The sequence below is a fragment of the Perognathus longimembris genome, chromosome 19 (assembly GCF_023159225.1).
Source record: "Perognathus longimembris pacificus isolate PPM17 chromosome 19, ASM2315922v1, whole genome shotgun sequence".
In the NCBI taxonomy this organism is placed as follows: Eukaryota; Metazoa; Chordata; class Mammalia; order Rodentia; family Heteromyidae; genus Perognathus; species Perognathus longimembris.
Window position 1 is genome coordinate 8,680,569 of NC_063179.1, and position 21,107 is coordinate 8,701,675.

The 21,107-nt window shown below is 42.8% G+C and overlaps 1 protein-coding gene across 1 annotated transcript in view; it reads right to left on the reverse strand.

The window, feature by feature from the left end:
* Positions 1-17,611, reverse strand: part of Marchf11 (membrane associated ring-CH-type finger 11) — a 60,083-nt gene extending 42,472 nt beyond the window's left edge. The window contains exons 1-2 of the mRNA XM_048368453.1: positions 17,087-17,611; positions 15,771-15,926 (exon numbers count right to left, since the gene is read on the reverse strand). Coding sequence (XP_048224410.1) covers positions 15,771-15,926; positions 17,087-17,611 — 681 coding nt within the window. The remainder of the gene's footprint in view (positions 1-15,770; positions 15,927-17,086) is intronic.
* Between the last annotated feature and the right edge of the window lie 3,496 nt (positions 17,612-21,107).

Sequence of the window (21,107 nt, forward strand, 5' to 3'; positions counted from 1 at the left end):
CTGGTGTATCCAATTGCAGGAACTGTCGTCGTTCCCAAATCCCACTTCCTCAGTTTGGCTGAGAATAAATCTATTAAGTTATTAAGCTGTGCCAGTGAGAGGCTCCAGGTGCTTTCCCACACACCTGCAGAGCGCGGTGCTGTCTTCGCGCCGAATGCGTCTCTCTACTTATTACTGTGATTAAGCACCACAATGCCATCCGGGCCACATGCGGTATGAGACGTGAATGTAATGTCTCCTAGGCTGTACCGAATAAATAGGACGGCAGGAGAAGCATTCAGAAGCTGGCGGTTCCATACCTAACACTTCCGTGAAAGAAAGTCTAGCCTTTACTGAGCTTTCCACCCTGGGGTTGCCATCACTGGCAACTAAACCAAGTCCCATCTGGTATGGTGTGAAAAGTTTCTTAGCTATGGCTCCAACAACTATGTTAGCTTCACCTTAGGAACTGAAGGAATTCTGCAAAAAGTAAAGCAAGCCACCCACCCTTAGCATTGAATCTAAAACAACTCCCAAAACCAACACAGTTTGCGCGAGTGCCACATGTACAGAAATTATCACGTTTTAGCAAATATTGGACAGACTGAATTTGTACCAAGTATATTTTCTAATCACAAGCAGCTAAGCTACAAATCAGCACCCCATAGGTCGCCTTCCTGTCTTAAAAATTAATTACACAGTGATTTGTCAATGTCTTATCTCCCAAGTAGATTGTAAAGGAAGCAGTAGAAACTATGATCAGCTGGCCAAGATTTAAAAAAAAAAAGACACATTTGTAATAATATTAATGTGCATTTAAATTTTAATAAGCCTGGCTTTAATTAAAAACAGACAAAAATATGATCGCAGAATTCACACACACACACACACACACACACACACACACACACACACACCCCAAGCACAGAAATAAAACAAAAAAAATCCAACCTCACTAGAGATCAAGAAAAATAAAAGTAAAAATGACCAAAATATTGCCTTAGGCTACATTAACAATTTAATTTATTAAGTAATTATTTGTGATTTCCATAGCCATGATATAAGGAAACTGAGCATCACCCAACAATGCTAATGGAAATCCATCCTGGCACAGTTCTGATGGGAGTATTATTAAAAGTTTAGTGGCACAGATTAAATGCTGGCTGCCAGGGACTTGGGGCTGAGGAGTTGTTGGCCAAAGGAATTTCAGATAGGAAGAGAAAGTCAAGAGATTGATTGTGAGCACAGATAGTAAAGGTATCGTGTGTCCTTGAAGGTAGCTGACAAGTAGATTTTAAGTGTCCTCGCTACAACAGATTAGTCTGTGAGCAGTACATGTGGGTGAGGGTCATTCAGCCTTTCCACCAAGTATACGTATTTCAAAACATCATGCTGTACAGGACAAATACGTAAGTCTTATTTGTCTGTGTAGAATAATTAGTTTTAGATGAGTAAACAAAAGCACAGCAAATGTACTCAGTAATAAAAAAAATGGGATGGTTCATCTACCTTGAAAAAGTTATACAAGTAAGTCCAATCAGTTTAATGAGTCATAGGGACAGGCCATCATTGGATGAAATCTTTATATTCCTAAAAGGCCCACCTGTACCTGGGCCTCTTGAAAACAAGAGATGTGAAAGGCCTTTCCCTGATAGAGCAAACTATTCATCTTTTACAATGCTTTTATCTACTTCTTTGTATATGAGTTAGTCAACAACAAGGCTGGAACTGTGTTCCAAGTCCTACATAGCAGCTTGTACCTCATCACCCATTTCCAATCACTTGTAGGTTACATTTTCTCTATATCAAAAAAGACAGCATGTTTGGCCTCATTGATCTGAAAACTGTATGCATGTGTTCCAGACAAAGAATGGATGTCTAATACCAGCCATTAATGATTTCTGAAAGGTGTTGCAGCTGAAAAACAGAATTGTATTTCTCATTTAGAAAATGAAATTATTCACATCATTTGCCCCCACCCCCAGTGTTGATTTCTTAGTTATTTCCAGAGCCATTCCTAGGGGGTCTACCAGCAGCTTGAGGAAATTGTTCTCCACGTACCCTCTCTCCAGTGGCAGAGCCTCAGTGGGCTACAGCTTAATTAATGTTCTGTTAGTTGTTAACTAAGAATTTAGTCTGCCTGGAAAAAATTTCTCCCTCAAGCAAGATGGTTTGCCATTAGTAAAACAATCGGCAGTAATTAAAAACCTCATTTTCAAATATAGTTCATAAGTTTTACATCACGAAAATTACTTCGCATCGAATTCTCTTTAAAAATGTTGCCCGAAGCAAAGTAAAAGGCTCTCTTTGAAAAGCTAAAGCCAAACAAAGGAAGCTGAAAAATGTGATCGCTCTTCCTCGCGCCTATAGCAAAATTTCTGCCAGTGGTCAACATTTGCTTTTCCATAACTGAGGGCGTAATAAGTGACATGTTTCAAGAACGGAAGCATGAAAGATATCTCAAATATTTCATCATGAGTATGCTACAAATATTTTGAAGAAAACAATAGGTGCTAATTATATTCTTCTTAAAAATACTGCCCCCAGAAACACAATGGGAAATCAAACTTGAATGAACTCCTTAAAGTTTAAAAAGACTTTAACCTTGTTACACCTTCATCTTCTGAAATTACTTAAGAAACTGCTATTCCAAAACTCTGAACAGAGTAACTCCCCCTCAAAAACCGCAAAACGGAATACAGAAAACAGAAATGGGCTGATTTTTTGAACTAATTAAAGAGAAAAAAAACTGATACCTTCCTGCAAACGAAATGAGCAGTAACAAATTGCGAAGCTTTTAAGTGGAATCTGCATCAAATTAATTTTTACAATAAACTAAAGGATAGAAATATCCATGCTTCAGTGCGACTCTGCACTCAGTCAGAAAAAGCCCAGGAATCGAACGGTAGTTCCTGTGAACACTAGAGGGCGGGGTTGCACAATGAAGGTTCTGACCAGCTCACCAGGAAAGGGACACGGTATCAGAACAGGGGACTCAGGTTCTAAAATCTCTATGACTTCCTTTTACCAGATGTTCTGAGCTAGTCCACCGTTAACGCAGTCAACCACACACAGGAAAGCCGGATGACTCTACGGAGACTGCATTTCCTAAGATCTATCTTCCTTCTGCGTGTGTTCATAAATATAACATCTCATTCCCCAAGCACGACCTATCACTATTCTTTTGAATAAACTATTCTTCACAGTCTGCTTTTGTTTCTGACCCTTGAGAACTAAAGGTTTTACGTTACAGCTAAAAAGTTCCTTATTACATTTGGGGAAGTGATTATTCCATTTTCCTTGACTAAACACCACAAGCTCAAGCACAATGTCTATCACTACAAGTTTTCTGCAGGTGAGGAAGGAATGCTCTCCCTCAAAACTCCTTTATATTCCTGCCCCCCGTCAATGGGCAGAGATTCAAAAAATATGGGCTTTCTAGTATCCCATTGCTCTGATAAATGGAAGCCATTTACTTCCAAATGAGTTTGAGTGGCCAAAATATCAATTTGTATAGCTCCAAGAACAGCATAAAAAGCTGTTCCCCTGTTTAAGTCATTGCATGTACTTCTTACTGGCCAATTCATGAGCAATCAACTTCAGTGTCTTGCAATTACATTATCTTGAACATTATAGCCACAGACCTTCATTCTCCAAATAGCCAAGTTTCCAGCTGACACTCACTGAAGATGATGGAGCGTCTCTTCAGAACAATTCATCACAGAAACTGTGTCCTTAGAATAGAAAAATTATACTTGTCCAAGGAGAAAATAGAAGCAAAATTAGTTTTTCACATGTTTGGGTATCACTACTTTTATCAAAATAAATATAAAAAAGAATCCAAATCCTAGAGTTAATTGTTACATATAAATTCTTTTGGAGATGCATGGAGATTGGACTGTTAATGCCCTAAGATTTTTAAATGACTTAGTGAGCATCTGTATCTCTTAGGATCCAAAAATCAACTTTCATTATTCTTTTTCCCTTCACATCTGTCTCATTGTATTCTTGCTTTTAAAACTAGCATAGCAGTGTTCATTATAATACACGGAATGCAAAAGGAGACCAAGAAAATAGAACCTCTGGTAATTTTAATACATTGGTATCATATATAGACCCTGAAAAATTCTAAAATGATAGGCTATAAATATTGATCTTTCCAGTTCACTGGGAGAAAACAAATTCTCACCAAAATATTACTAAGCTAAAAAAGTAATTATGGTAACTACTTATTAGCATACAGTATTTCTATGAGATTATATATGTATGTGTTTAAATTTTTCTTTCAGTCAAATTTAAACTTTATACATGGTCAGTTTTCCACAACCACCCTGTCTAAAATTTTAGCAACATATATTAATATTTCATGTCCCCTTTATTGCCCAATGTGCCTTTTGTTTTCTTATCACTAACTCATTAACTAATTTGTAATTGACATATTATCAGTCCTTTTGGAATGTATGAAAGAAATGGCCGAGATTTTGTCATTTTGGGTGTTTATCTTTTGTTAATACCCCGTGCCTACAGTAGTACTTGGTATTTATACAATATATGCTTAATGATGAAGGAGATGAAAAAATAAATGGATAAGCAGCCAGCCCCAAATCTAACAGACGTATATACAAGCAAGCTTCATTCTCACAAGGTTAGGAGTTAGCAATCCAGAGATTATCAAGTGACAAGCACTTTGGAAATATACTTGATTTAGTAACCCAGCAGCATTAATAAGTTAATACACATAAAACACTGTTGATCACACAGGTTAGTAAATAACTGAGCTGAAAATTTGGACCCCAGTGTGCATATTGACCTTTCAATTACATTACACCAATCATTATATAATCTCACCCCTGTGGGCAGACGCATGGCAAATTTTCAAAAGGCTCTGTTACAAAGGCTAATCATGCCAGCATGACTTCATCCTTGGGAGGCCCTGGAGAGATGGGAAAACCGGTGACTAGACAGGAATGGTGATAAGAATCTCCCATTGACTAGAAAAGCATGGGGGTCCAGTCATAAAATTTCTTGGCTTCTAGCGGTCTCTGGTGATGAGAGGAGGCAAAACAAGAGAAAAAAAAGTCAAATAGTTCCTTCACAAATTATGGGAGAGTACAAGCGAATGAATATATTTGGTAACAGAGTTTTTTGGCATTTCATTACGTCACCATGACGGTAAATCTCAAGACTCTAGTACATTAATAATGTCACAACCCAAAAGCATCTCTAGAATGTTAATTTTCCTAAGGCTCTACTGCAGAAATAATTTTATGCAGATTCAGAATCCCATAGTTAATAGTCCAACCATATGCTGTTCGTAAAAGTCGCTCTTTTGATTCAAAGATGAAGTAGAATGAAAGTAAAAAGATTAGAAGAATAAACTATGCAAACTCTACCCTAAGGGGAACTGGAGCAGTTTTACTAACCTAAGACACAACTTGTTGCTAGAGTTGCAGGGTCTGAATAATTGGGAGGAGGGTCCTCCACCTGAAAAACCTATACACCAATACTTAACCTATTACGAAAATTACTACTATATATTACTCAAATTTCTTTTAAGCAATACTGTTACTCTAAAGATGACTCTGTCGTGTGAATAGAGCCTCCCTAAGAGGGATTAGACATATTTGTACCTAACAACAAAGACTAAAAATAAATACATGAAGAAAAATGGATAAAGCTGAATGGAGAAACAGACCTGTCCACAATAATAGAAACACCAATAACTTACTTTTAAAATAGGCAGAAGATCAACAGGAAGCAGACATTAACAACAATGCCAACCAACTATGCTTAGCACAACACATCAGCTATACCAACAGACATCTGCGGAATACTGCATTCAACAAAGGTAGAATGTGTATTCTTCTCAAGTGCACACAGAATATTCTCTAGGCTAGACCAAAACATTTTGGGCCAAACTCCAAACCATCTGGATTTTTTACAATATAATACGGTGAAGTTTTCAGTATATGGGGGAACACTCACAACAGCAGCCTGGTCCAGGTCAGCAAGCTGGCCAAAATGAGATTAAAAACTATTAAATACCTTCTTCCAGTCAGCTCAGACACTTTGCTATTGAATAAGTTACAAACCAAAACCCACATTAAAACACCAATGAATAGCCAAATGCTAGTGGCTCACACCTGTAATCCTGCTACTCAGGAAGCTGAAATTTGAGAGTCACAGTTCAAGACTAGCCTGGGCAGGAAAGCCCATTAGATTCTTATCACCAATTAACTACTAAAAAGCAGGAAGTGGAGCTAGGGCTCAAGTGGTAGAGCACCAACCTTGAGCAAAAAATGAAAAAGCTCAGGACAGCAACCGGGCTCTGAGCTCAGGACCAGCATCCACACACATAAAAGAATAATTAACTAAATCACAAAACAAAAACAAAATTAAATGTATGGAAAATACATTGTTTCTACTAGGAAAGAATTTTCAGATGCACCATTTTTTCTTCATCTCTGCTTCCACAATCCCAGCATAACCTATAACGGTGCCCCTTTTGTTCATCAAGGAATATTCTGACGGCATTTGTACTTTCAGTCTTGCCTCTCTGCAGTTCAGGATGCACAGAACAACCAGAAGCATTCCATGGTATCACTGTGACTTGCCTGACACCTTCCAAGACCTTCCTACTTACTACTCTCAGAATGAAACACACATCACAAGGTACAGAGCTAATTCACTGAGACATCTCCTAATCCTCGGTCTCCTCAATCTTCTAGACACAGGGCCTTTTCGTCTCAGGCATCCCTGTGGTTGCCAAAATATTCTTTCATAAGAATCTAAATCAAAGCCTCCGATATTTGTGAGAGCTGCTGTGCTTCCTAAAAGCTCTTTGTAGCAGGTCAAACAAACCAAAGCAAGCTTGTGTAACTTTCTTGAAATAGTTTCCTGTTCATGTGAACTCATTTGTAGCTCAGTATCATGACACTAATTGGGTAGGTAGATGATATCTGGGCACAACTGCAAGACCAAAAGAGTGCACAGAAGGTTCCTGGAATGAGCTAGAAGCTTATGGGGAGGATCTTGCTTAAATTAAACTCTTGACCACTTGTACATAGTTAGCATACCAAAAAGAGAAGCAAAAGTAAACAGCACACGAAGGCACTGGGCCTCTATTATCCCAATAAAGATATATTCCTCAGGTGTCATCAACAAAATGAACTAATTTCTTTAAAAAGGACTAATTGGAGATAAAAATGGAAAGATGGTGGATTATTTATTATATGGAAGTTTCACAGCACATACCCCCAATGGTAGGATGGATCAAGAAATGTCTCTTCTATGAGTTCCCTCACTGACTTCTCCTATGCAGAAATACTTCTAGAATCCTGTCTTTATATACACACAGTTTCTTCCTCTACTGTGTCAGACTTCGTGTACATTGTGAGTTGTGCTCGCAAAGAACACACTGTCAAATATCCAAGTAGGTATACAGAAAGTACTCTTGGCTGAGTCTTCCAAGTTTGCTGCCCATTTGCTTGTAATTGTAGGTGATTATCTGCTCAGCTGACATTTCCTGCCATGCAGAAGGGTCCAATGCACTCAGAGTTTGTCCTACAAGTCACTCCCATTCCATTCATAGAAGGCCCAAGAATAGAAGTAAGCTGAGTTTCCTTATGGCTTTAGCAAAACATCAGCCACATCAGAGCAGAGCTACATGCTAAGGCAAGGCAGGAAATGAGCAAGGAGGAATCGCCTGTTCTCTGTTCCACCTCCCTGTGTTGGAGTGTGTTCACCAGCAGAACATTTTTGAAGGTATGCGACAACTATACAAACCACTTATCGGAAAAATCTACCTTTTTTCTTTAGCTAGTGCCAGATTTCACACCAAGGAATTATATCCAGTAGGCATTCTTAGTAGCTCATCCCCATGATCATGTAGTGAAATTTCTAACAGATCATTCTGATTCCCTCGGCAAATGCTACATGAAGCCCTTCAAGTAGTGACAATGTCTAGAATGCAACCATGTCACATGTGGGTAACTCCACATACAAGTAGTCTTTTTTCATGGCATTTTATATTTTGTCAAGAACAGATATGTCTCGCTGGAAGCTTTTTACAAATAATATCTAGGTTTTCAAAAATAGATCATTGTATTACTTTTGAGCCTTTTGCTCTAGTCTTAAAAGTGAATATATCTGCCCAAATAAATTCTGAGTAGCGTTTCTCTAAGATTAACTAAAAGATGAGATGAGCCAGGCACCTGAGGCTGATGCCTGTCATCCTAGCTGCTCAGGAGGCTGACAGCTGAGGATCATGGTTCAAAGCCAGCCCAGGCAGGAAAGCCCATGAGACTCTTATCTCCCATAAACTACTCAGAAAAAGCTGGAAGTGGAGTAATATAACTCAAGAACAAGAGCCTTGAGCACAGAGGCTTAGGAGCAGTGCTCAGGTCCTAGGTTCAAGCCCTAGGACCAGAAAAAAAAAAATGAGATGAAAGCTCACAGTGAGTAATGAAGGCAATTTAACTACCTTAAGATGTATTCTCCCTGAAAATAGAACACGCACTCCACGATTCTACTAACACTGCCAAAACACTCACTTATTCATCTGTTCATTCATTCATTCATTCACACCACAAATATTCACTAACTGCTCAAAACACAAAGTTGAGCTAGGCGACATAATTTGTCCTCAGACTTGCTTCATTTCTTACTATGTTTACATAACCTGGAAACCCTGAGCAAGCTAAATGAATCTTATTTTAAGGCATTCAAAAAGGGATGTTCCGAGAACCCCCGTGGTTGCAGAAGCCACGAGGATTTGTGGAGGGATGAAGCTCTGAGCATTCTCCATCACGTATTCCAGGGCTCACTGGATGGGGGGGGGGGGGGTGCCTTGCTCCTGAGAGACAGCGAGCTTATTCTGTGCGGGCCTTGTCCTCTACTTCTGATCTAACTAAAGCTACTCCTAGGAATATTGGATTGGCCTGATGAAACCAACCGTTTGGAAGAAACAATGGGTTCAATGGCTAATACTGAATAATAACATTTTGCTGTGGAGCTGAAGTGTCAACATTTTCAAAACGAGTTATGATTTAACTCAGAGTTACAGAGAAACATTAAAATGTAGATGCATCTCACTCATGAAAATGTTTCAAGGGTCATGGAATTCCTAAACCCCTATCAGTCTCCCCATCTGTTTCATTTGCTGCCAACTGCTGTCAGGCAAGTCCTGCTCACTTGGGCGCAGCCTAGGGGGTCTTTGCATTGTTAGGTGGTTGGGAAAGAGTTTTCCAAAGAAAAGCATTCTCTGAATCTCAGGTTTCAATATTGGTAAGAAAGGCTGTACTCGACACAGCCATGCACATTCATTTATATGGTGTCTGTGATTGGCTCTTGGGGGAAACAAGAAAACAGCTACAATGGCCTTAATAACCTCAAACACTTTAGATCAGGCCACTTAGAGAAAAGGTATGCTGAGCTCTGGTTTAAATAAGATACTGCTATCAGAAGACATGTGGAACCAGGACAACACCCCTCCACCCAACTACTGACAAATTTTCCTGCCACACTAATTCGCTTTAACCAATGGGGCCCAATCATTTCTCCTCAGGGAGTTCTTTCTCGCAGGGGTCAAAGAAGAGAAAAGATATCAAAAGGGAAATGATTTAAGAGCTAGAAAATGCGGCAAAGCAGACGTGTGTGGACAAGAACGTTCTGGACACTATCGCACATGGAGGTGCGCGTTGTCCCCGTTGTCCCCAGCCTCGCTTGTACAGGTCAAAAGCTCCAGAGCACAGAGCTCAGAGCCAGAAACGTTCTCTACCTCCTTGCCCTCCTGTCAGAGAACCATCTGGCTTTGGGACAACTTGGGCAATCAATGTACACAGAGCCAACACGGTAAACAGGGTGGCTACAGTAGTACACAAAAGCTAATTTGCATACTTCATTGAGGAGAGAATCATTAATCTTTCCTAGTGAGTCAAATGCAGATTCATGTGCTTTTAAAATGAGTAGGCAAATCAAACAAAAGCCATTTCTAAGGCAAGGAAATTGCCTTGCTATGTGTTCTTTGTTTATTTTTGACAGTTTTAGTTGCCTTTAAGCTAGGCCAGCATATACACTGAAATATTGCATTTGAAAATTGTCTTTCAGCTACTCAGGCACCATCATGAAAAGTCTCTCCTCAGCTTATTTGCTACCAAACCTATAGAGTGGTTAGCAAGGATGAAACAGTGGCTTTCACTTCTGCAGACTGTGGGTACGTGGACACGTTAGGCAGTAAAATGCCAATGCCATGGATGATTTCATATTGTAATGTGCAATTGCTGACACAGTCTGTGCTCCCTTTTCTTGGTAAGTTTTCAAAATCTCCGTCAACTCAGTAACAGGTCGGCTCCTCCTAGTGCGTCAGCCTCATCATCCTAACGGTCAGTGAGTGGGAAGGTAGAAATGTGGCATTCATGTCCGGTTTAGGAGAGTGGGGAGCACAGGGTCCTTACAAAGGTCTATAAAAGCCTTACAAATAGATCCAGCAGCTGTGCCTTAAAAAGGCAGTCAAGACTAGCCCAGCGGGGACCCAACTCCTCTCAAATTTAAATCTATCACGATGAATCTTGGGGTTTCAATGATACAGATAAAAATTTAAATTATTCCCTTATCACTTTTGTTCCTAGCAGACTCTCTGGTCACGCTTACTATCCTGAGAGGACCTGTTGTTGACAACTATTTAAAGGAAAAGTGGTAAGGAAGGGCTGTCCCACACCTGTAATCCTGCCTACTCCAGGGGCTGACATCTGAGGATCACAGTTCAAAAGCCAGCCCAGGCAGGAAAGTCTGTGAGACTCTTATCTCCAACCAACTACTACTCAGAAAAAGCTGGAAGCAGCACTGTGGCTCAAGTGGTAGAGCTCTAGTCTTGAACACAGAGAGGCTCAGGGACGGAGCCAAACAACAAACCAACATTACAGCCTTGTAAAAAATTGCCAGAGACCCAATATGAGTAAAGGTGTATGGACAAAAATTAAAGTCTCAGTCATTGCCTAAGCAGCTAAGACACAGGGATCCGCCAGTCCTTTCCCCTGCTTCTCTAGGTGACAGAAGCACAGGAGGGAGTGATGGGAGACGTGCTATGTGCTGTGTAATGCCTAACTGTGAACCCCCAGGCATTGCCCAGCCTCCTCCAAATCCATGGACATGTGCCCCACCCAACAGGGGCTGACTTGAGGCATAAATGGACACGATTTCTTGACCTTGAATCATGCTTTCCGGTACTTGGCCGCATTTAAAAGTATCTCATAACTCCAATTATAAAAAGGCTCAGGAAGTACTTAAGACCCACAGCGAGGGACATCCGGGGAGTAAATGTGCTCACAGGCACTGAGATCATTACATCACATCACACCTGCTACAAAATGCTTATTATTTACGATAAACTAATCTAGTCCAAGACTGAGATGAGTTACCCCCAAAAAATAAGCAGTAAAAAAAAAATACCCCTAAGTATAAAGAATGACACTGGGTTTTCACAATAGCCAAGGTTCAGAAACACTCTAAGTTTCCACAATACATGAATAAATGAGAAAAGGTGTCATGTAGATTCAATGGAATACTATTCAGTGTTTGAAAAGAAAACAAAATATGTTCATTGTGATCACATGGATGAACCTAGTGAGTATTACGTTAAAGTGCGGTATGCTCAGCAGAGAAAGCAACTACCATATGCTCTCACTTATATGTGGAATCTACAGAAAGTTGAGTTTGTAGAAGGAGAAGGTTGGAGATGGTTTTCAGAGGCTAGGGAGGGCTGTGTTAGATGGGAAAGGGGACACGATCACTGGGAGGAATATCTTAACCTATATCAAGCAGGATGACTATAGCTAACTATAATGTATTATAAAAGTCAAAACAACTTTTCAGAAAAGAGGAGGAGGATTTCAGATGTTCTTTTAAATCTCTGAGGCAATGGAAATACCAGCAAACCTGCTTACCTGTTCCCTACTGGACATATGAACCGCAGTGTCTCCTGTTGGTGAGCGAGTAAAAAATGATATGGGAAGTGGGATCAATCATTTCATTCTTCACAGATTAAATATGGTAAGAGAAAGCTCTTAGCTGGTGGCAACTGAAAGTGTTTCTCTTGGTAAGCTGAGCAAGTACTAATGACCAGAGGCAAAGCAGCACCTCCTCTGTACTAGCCACCATTCTAAACACATCAGTGTGCTGGTGTGTGCTGGAGACAAGGTTTAACACCACAGACAGCTGTGGTTCAAAGAGTTCGAGTAGCTTCTCTAACAGTGACAACTTTCCATTTCCATGTCTGCCAGTAGGGAGTAGGAAGATTAAGATTTCCCCCACAATGTCTTAGTAAACATCTTTGGATCGCTATAGCTTGGAAAAGTATGGGAAGCATTCACAACCTGGAATATAGCTTAATCCATTTATAATTCCACCAACATCTCAAAGTGAATTTGATCTTATGTATTCTTGCATCTCACTAATTTTAGAGCAAAAACTGTGATTCAAAATTCATCATACTGGATATGCTAATAAATGAAATAGATTCTTCAAGTAAGTGGGAAGGTAGATGCATTTTAATTAGTGCAAATGTTTTAATTAATTCCTGCTGCTAATGATATAATAATTAAGCTTTAAAAATGTTGTAGGAGATAGTTTTTTATCATGCCATAAGCTAAGCATCACTGAAATCTAGTGAAATAGAGGGGTCTAGAGTCCAATTTTCAAAGTCTAAATAGGCAAAGCAAAGTTTCAGACTCTTGCAGCATGTTCCTGACATGCATACCTGCTTCCTGGCTACTGTTCCTTGTCCTTCATTGTGACTTCTCCCAGAGAGCTTTCAGCATGAGCAGTTAGGATGGATGAATGGATGGGTACAAGTACATATACATATATATATATGTTTAAGTAGCATGTATATATATATATAGGTAGTTTAGTGTACATATAATAGTGGTATATACACATATATAAGTAGCATATAAAGTATATATTTATAATATTATATATGTATTAGTGCTTCTAAAAATACTTGAGGCTATACATCAAACACCATGGGTGGAGTGAATCTCCCATACATTTTAATCCTCCTTTGAGTCAGAGGCAAAAGAGCAGTGATCACGATGCCTATTACTCCATGAGGACTTGACTGAATACCAACTTCAGAGACCAGGACAGGTAGGAAACATCACTATGAAAGCTATTTCTTATGGCAAGTTAAAAATGGCCACTCTCTTTCAACGACTGGAATTTATCTATTTTCCTTTTCACTAACTCCTAATTCACTCTATGACTTGGTTTAAATAAGACATTGGAGCAAAGGTGAAATTATGTCATTTCCAAGTATGAGCCTTAAAGATTTGTAACTTCTGTTACACACCCCAAAATACAGATCACACAAACATTTGGCACAAGAAATGAGACACCAATTGGCAGCTCAGCTGAGCTCCCAGACAAGAGCAAGTCCAACCAATCAGCCATCCCATATGTTCCAACTCAAACCAGCTTTGTAGTACAGCTTCCTGTGGTGCTGCTTGTGGAAATGAACTTCCACTTGACCAGAGTCAGTACATAAAATCTTAAGAGGTTGCTGCTATTAGGCAAAAGATATACCCAAGCTGAAGCCATTCCTATTTGCCTTGAGCTTAAGGGGTAAGTCCTGATGGAACCAGAAACTTCAAGATGATTAAGGGAGAAGCAATATTCAAGTATGGTAGCTAACACCAGGGACCCTGGAGCCAGACTGACTAAGTTTGAATCCTAGCTTTGCCTTCTGCTAGGTATTTCCTTTGTAGATTTAATTATGTACTTCAGTTTCATTTTGTGCCAACATAGAAAATAACATTCCTTTCTGATACATAGCATAGATTAAATACTAGTGTCCATATAGGTAAAAACACTTAGAACAGTGCCTGCCTGGCACAGAGAGTGTCTAGCAAATGTTTTCCCTTAACAGTATCATTTATTCTCTATTCTCTTTTTCAACCAAGAAATCACCCGCTTGCAGCTGTGGGACCGCTCCATACATATAGTAGTGAGGAGTACAGCCATCATCCTACTTCTTGATTAATTCTCACTGTGAAAATGTGGAAAGTGATAAATTCTAACTCTGGCCTCACCCTCACAAGAGAGAGAACTAAGAATAGGAGGGAATACTCAGGTGTCTATCATGCATAATAGAAATGCTAAACAAGTAGCCATCCTTTATCTGAGTATAAACTGCATCCACATGTAAAAACCCCTGGTAGGGAAGTTTATAACTGACTTCTGTTCATGAACAGCACTAAGCTTGGGCTTGGAGAGTAGTGGGTTTCAGTGGCTGAACATTTGCCTAACATTTTGTGAGGCCCTGGATTCAACACCCAGTAGCAAATACACCCAAAAGTACCATGCTTTATATTTAGTGAATAAAAGTTTTGTGCCTTTCATTTCTGCGATATCTTACCCCATTAGCACCACATTCTTAACAACCTTGGTTCTAAATATTATTTTGCAGTTCAATGCGATATTCAGATCACATTTCAGATGATGATAGTATTTATATATGCCATAATAAAACCAACAGTAGAATTGGATTTTTTTTAGGATCTGGATTATTTCAAAGGGGACTTGTTACCAAAGTAAAGAAACAGTCCCATCACTTATTTCTCATGTATTTCTATTTGTGAAACTAGTATAGATATTAACCATATCCTGATCCTTGGACATGGTCCCATGCTTTCTCAAGGCAACTCTGATAGATTCATACCCAAGCCACTCAGCCAATTACTGGTTCTGAAGACTATGTTGCATCATGAGTAGTGTGTCCCATTCCCAAATGATTCACAAGCCTGACATTTACATTATGAATGTATTAACTCAGTTTCCAGGTATTTCTGCAAACATTTCATAAATGTTATCTTGCCCAGTGCAACCCTTGGTAATTTTCATAGAACATTTTTCTCCCAAATTTTCAATTCCTTGTTCCTTTCCTTTCTATCACATTTCTTGCCTCTGTTTTGATATGATTCTTTTACATATGATTAACGGCAACCTCATTCACCATCAGATCTCTTATTCTGCTTTTCTTTAGGAGGTTCTTTTTAATATGCTACCAGCCTACTCAACTTGAATCAGCTTCATGTACAAAAAAGCTAAGCAAAAAAAGCCTATTTTTTTCAGGGCATGTCAACGCTTATGATACTGTTATTGTATGATTTTATGCAAAAGTTTTAAAAATACATACAATTTCAGTGGTATTATTGAGAATAAGTATTGGGACTACTTCTGCATCCACTAGGTAATTGAACTCAGAATAAAAAGGCCTAAAATTCAACTATGAAGAACTCTCACATGAAAAAGAAAGTCTGGATGAGAGCACTCGAGGAAAGGATTCAGACTCAGCCAATGGGTTCAACCAAATTTTCCTTACTACAGTTCTTCCCTCTTCTCTGTTTTCTGTAAGTAGAGATAATGTGGGGCTTTTATAAATAAGTGGAATGCAACAAAAATAAATTTTCTAACTAGTGAAATAGATTAAATAGAATCTATGAAATTTAACCAACTTGCTTTTTGTGAGCAAAAAAAAGGGCATGAATTAATCAGTTAAGTAACAAATTATTAAACCATTTGATTAAAATGTCCTTTGAATGTCATAGATTAAAAAAAAAATCTATGGCTCTCTTAAAGCGCAGCTGTACAAATCCCAAATCCTGGTTTTACCTGCAGTTTACATAAAGTGTTCTAAAGTAGCCTCAGTACAATATCCTAAGTCATTCCTCCACACAAGTGGACTCTGCTAACACACTCATTTCTGGAGCAGCAGGTGTCAGGTAAGTGTCTACCTGGCAAGGTTGTTTCATTTTAATGGCGATGACGTGGTATCTGTAGCAGCAGAGTTCACACGTCCAGGAGCCCCTCTCACTGATCCACTTGAGCAGGCAGAGCTGGTGTGTGTACCTCACAGATCCGTCACAGCGGCAGGGATTTAAAAGCTCACCCTGGAAAGAAAACAGCTCGCTATGAATATGTTGCATCTGCGTCTCCATTTAAAAACACAACGCTGGCTTTCTTCTCTTTCAAAGCCATGTATCCAGAAGGATACAAGCATCAAGCTATCCCAGAGGGGGGAAAAAAATCAAATTAAAATTTTATACCTCTGATGGGAATGGAACTAAAGTCTTAAAACTATTCCAAAGATATTGCTTAGAGTTATGACATAAATGTTCTACCAACATACGGAATGTCTGCAAGATATAGCTCCCAATACCCTTGAGGAGAAGGCTGGACTATTAAATCTCTTTAATAACTTTTAAGTGCATGGTCAGATGTGTTTCCTCTGCAGTTATTCTTAATCATTGCTTAAGAAGAAATGCACGGCAGTCCGGAGAGCAGCTTGCCACAGCATTATGCTTCCTCTCCCTTCTAAATATGGCATCATAAATATTGACTTAGGGCCCCATACTTCTGAAAGCCTGCATAATCTTATGCAATGTCCTTACTTACAAAAAAAATTTAAACCTAATTGTTTTCTCCCACCACTGAATTTGCAAGAGACATGTATTGCTTTTTCCTCTACATGATGACTTCCGTAGAAGCAAGCGCCTCTAGTAGTGTGGACAATTATGGAATTGTGTCGGTAACAATAGCAAACACATTTCTGGCTTTAAAAAGCCTTAAGAAAACACATTTCCTACTTCTTTTGTAAGGGTTGTAACAAAATTTTTAAAACAATGCTTTTCACACACCCGTGAGATTGAACCCCTAATATCTGCCATGAGGAACGACCCTGCTCCTCTTCTTCATGGTGACATGACTCACCTCCAGTTTGTGCTCTGAAACTCTGGTAACCATCTCTAGCAACCCGACCCCTCCCCACCCCCCTCCCGTCCATAGGGCGCGCTGCTCATGCCTCAACCCCTTGGGTAATTCACGAGAGACACTTCAGGCACGACACCATCCTCAGAGCACCTGAGGAGTGAGTGTCCACCTGCCCAGTCAGGCGACCGGAGTCCGCCTTGGGGCCGGGTTGGGGGAGTGGGGGTGGAGGGGTAGCCGGGGCCGGGCGGGCGCCGCCGGACCTCGGTCCGGGTCCCCAGCCGGCAGGGGCGCGCTGTCCGCGGTGCTGAAGCGGCTCCGCGCGGCGCGCGGCGGGCCTTACCTGCTCGGCGCCCTGGAAGCAGATCTTGCAGATGGGCTGGTGGTGCTGGTGCTGGTGCCCCGCGCGCCGCTCGCCGCCGCTGCTGCTGCTGCGGCTGCTGCACACCGAGCGCGTCTCGGGCTGCTGATCGCCCGCGCCCCGCCGCTCGCCCTCCCCGCCCGCCGCCGCCGCCGCCTCGGGCTGCCCGGGGCCGCCCCGGCCCCCCGCCGCCTCGGGGGCCGCCGCCTCCGGGAGGCCCCGCGGAGCTTCCCGGGAGTCGCCAGCCGCGATCGCCTCCCGGCCGGCGAGCGGCAGCGGCGGCGGCGGCGGCGGGCGCTCGTCTGTGGCCCGGCGACGCGGGGCCACCTCCCCCGGCGGCCGCACCGGCCCCGCCGCGCACTCGGGCGGCGACGCGGGCGGCGGGGGGCGCGGCGCCGCGGGGCCCGGGGCCGGCTCGCCGGGCGGCGCCGACGGGGGCGGCGGCTCCGCGTCCCCGCTGTCCGCCCCGCGACGCCCACCGCTGCCGCGGCCGCCCTGCGAGCTCATGGTGCCGCCCGCGTCGCCGCCGCCCGGGCTGCCGCGGGCCGGGCGCGGACCGCCGCCTGCGGGACCGCCGGGGAGGCCGGAAGGAGAGGGAGGAGGACGGCTGTTGGGGAAGGGGTGGCGGGGCCGGGGCCGGAGGGCGGGACCGGGAAGGGGACGCGGAGCGGAGGGCCCGATGGCGGAGGCGGCCGCTCGCTGGAGCCGCCGGCTCGGCTCTGATGGAGGCGGCGCCGCGTTCGGCTGCGCGCGCGAGGCGCGAGGCGCGCGGCGGGCGGGGGCGGGCGGGGGCGCGCGGCGGGCGGGGGCGGGGGCGGGGTGCGCGGCGCCAGCTGGGGGTTGGGGCGCCAATCGCGGCGAGGGGTGGAGAGGACCGGCCCGAATGAGACGGGGCGGGGGCGCCTCCGCCGCCTCCACAGCCCGGCCCCGGGCGGCTCACGTCGGTTGCGGGGCGGTGACCCCTCTCCCCGCGGCGCGCACTGCGGCTGGAGCGCGGGGAGCCGGGGCGGGGGCCGCTGGGCCCGAAGCCGTTACCCGGCGGGGAGTGGGGGGGGGAGCGTGAGGCGGCCGCAGCGGAGCGCGCGGGAGCGGTGACGGAGTTGGGGGGCCGCTGGGGTCCTGCGCGCCCCCAGCCTGCCGAGCAGGGGCGCGTGGGTCCGGGGATGTCACCGCCGCGGCGCCGCACTCGCTCCCCGCGCTCCGCGTCCTCTCTCCCGGATCCCCAGAGCCTGCCAGCGAAAGTCTGGAACCTGTGTCCTCCCACTGTGGGTCCCCGCCACCCGCCCCCTCAGCCCCCCGGGAGTGTTCCTGGGCGCCCGCGGGACGGGGCAGCCTGGGTTGCTTGTCAATAGCCGAGCGCCTGGGAAGGAGGGGTGAGCGTCCTTCACTGGAGTGGTACCCCAATAATAAATCCCAGCGCCCGCCGCGTGCGGTGCCTGGCTGGCCACTTGTGTCCTTGCAGGAATGACCCCCACCCCTTCCGCCACCTGGGGTAGGGAGCCCACTTTCTCTGTAACTTAGGCCACCCCACAAAACCTCTCTTTGGCCAGGTCCTTTCTGAAATAAAACTCCTTCCCTGGCGGAGAGACCCGGACGGGAGTGTGCGCACGTGCACGAGATTCCAAATGGGTGTCCTGTGTCATCCTAAGACATTGGATTTATAGGCTGCACTGTGTCTATGCAAATCAGTGGTGGTTTGCACTGATGTAATACTTGGGCGTCTCTGACACAACCGCCTGCCTTCCAGAGCACTGGAAGTTTCGTTTGTTTTGCTTTGTTGTTGTTGTTGTTGTTTATTTTGCTTCCCTTCACAGCTGAAGACCCAAGATCAGACAGGCAAACCCACTCACTCGTCCAAACTCAGGAGTTGAGTAACAAAGAACTTTCCAGCTCCCTGACAATCTCCAGATTATTTTTTGATTCAAATATCAGTGAATCCGAAAAAAAAATCAGAAAAATCGATGCGTGCTTTTTCCTCTTTAAAATAGTATTATAGCACATGTTTTGTTTGATGGCAGTGATTCTAATGAACAAATGTTTTGAAATGGTTACGATAAACTACAGACTTGTTAATGTTTCAGTGATGTAGTTTGGCAGCAAGTAAAATATAGTTGCTTTGCAGAAAAGGAGGGGCGGGGTCCCAACTCTTTTGACATCTATGGGTTTGATTGGGACAAAGGTAGCAAAAGATCAAGAATGCTTCGTGACAAATGACCTCACATAAAATGGGTTCCAGCCATATCCTCTCACACGTAATTCCCTCAGACTGGATTCTTTTTGGTTGCCAGAGTGGCAGGCAACAAATACATTTTTAAAAAATAATAATCCTTGCAATCCATGGGAATTTAACACATTGAAGAAATGTGAATGTAGATACATTTTCAAGTTTTGTTTTCACCTGTCAAAATAGCATAGCCAAATTTCTTGCCAACGTCTTAAAATCATCATAAGCCTTGAGTCTCATAAACTCTGATCATAAATCCTAAAGTTAAAGTGGAGTTTAAATTTATACAAAATCCTCTTACTAATTCAATTCATGACTAGTAAATCACAAGTTATGACAAAATGTATTATTAAAGGACACGTAAATATATATTGAAGGACATTTTCAATACACACACACACACACACACACACACACATATATATATATATCCTTCACTAGATGGAATGTCCTTATAGTGCAAGCCTATTAGATACTGGAAAGTCTAGAGCTGAATTCAATCATGGAGGAGAAGTGCTACAAAAGCTCTTTAATAATAGTAACATATATCTGAAGGACATTCTCTTGGAACATCCCTAGGAAGTATACCCAAGGAGGTAGCCCCTCAAATCACACTCTAAAATGTAAAACAAGAAATAATCCAGGCCATTGAGAGAGTGTTCAATATGTCTGCAAACAAGGAAGATTTTTCTGTAGAACTCTTTAGAGTTGCTTTTCCATTCTTTTTAAATATAGTTCTCCTAGATGTCCTAAAATTGTTCAGTTGATACCTTTAGGATACACTTGATTTATCCCTATGAGTAACACAACAGAATTTTCAGTTGCCTAAAATATCTGATAAAAAAAAAAGAAGCTAAGAACTCTAACTATGGGAAGTACATTACAGAGCAAAGAGGCTCCACTGTGTATGTAAGGACAGTAACATGTAACTCCATGTCACTATCAGTACACAGGGCAGAGTATAGCTTTGCTAGGCACCAGAACTAAAGAAGCGTCAGCATTGTGCTGACACAATGCTGTGTAGAGATGTGTCCCCTGTTTATTTCTACTGTTTTAGCTTCTCCACTTAACTCCAGACTCAGGTACCAAATCATGTACTTCATACCCAACTAACTAGCCAAGTCGAAAGGCAATCCCCCAAGCTTTTCTGCATCTCCACGATGCTAACATGCCATTTGTCCATTCATCCAGTTGTTCAAGCCCGGGTCCTTGCCATCCATCGTTTTGCTTGTTCACACTGACCTCCTCAGTCTTATATTTCACTATGCTAGTTCTAAACAGGTGCAGTCCCTGGCAGCACTCAAAGCCTCTTCATCAAAAATATTCCTCTCTAGAATCCTCTATTACCCGTGTTTAAGCCTAAGCTTGACCCAGCTTTACTGTTGTTATCTCACTACCCAAACATATGTGTGACATACACATATACACATACACATGTGTGACATACACATGTACACATAGGTTGTATTTCACATCTATTTTTTTCCTCCCCTGGCATCTTCAACTGGTACTGTGACCCTACTGGAGACTGTTTTGTTCACACTCCGTTACTGGTGACTAGAAGACTGCCTGTGCACTGTTGTGCTCAGTCAACATTTACTCAACAAACATATGAATAATCCAGTCCATCAAGCAAGAAATTATTCATCAGCCTCTGTGTTGAAGGCTCGGTGCAGCTGTTAGGCTGCGGCTCCCAGGTGGGAATGCAGTCTGTAGAAAGATGCACCACGTGGTGCAAAATATTTTCCTCCAGTGCTTAACTGAATTAACTAACACTCT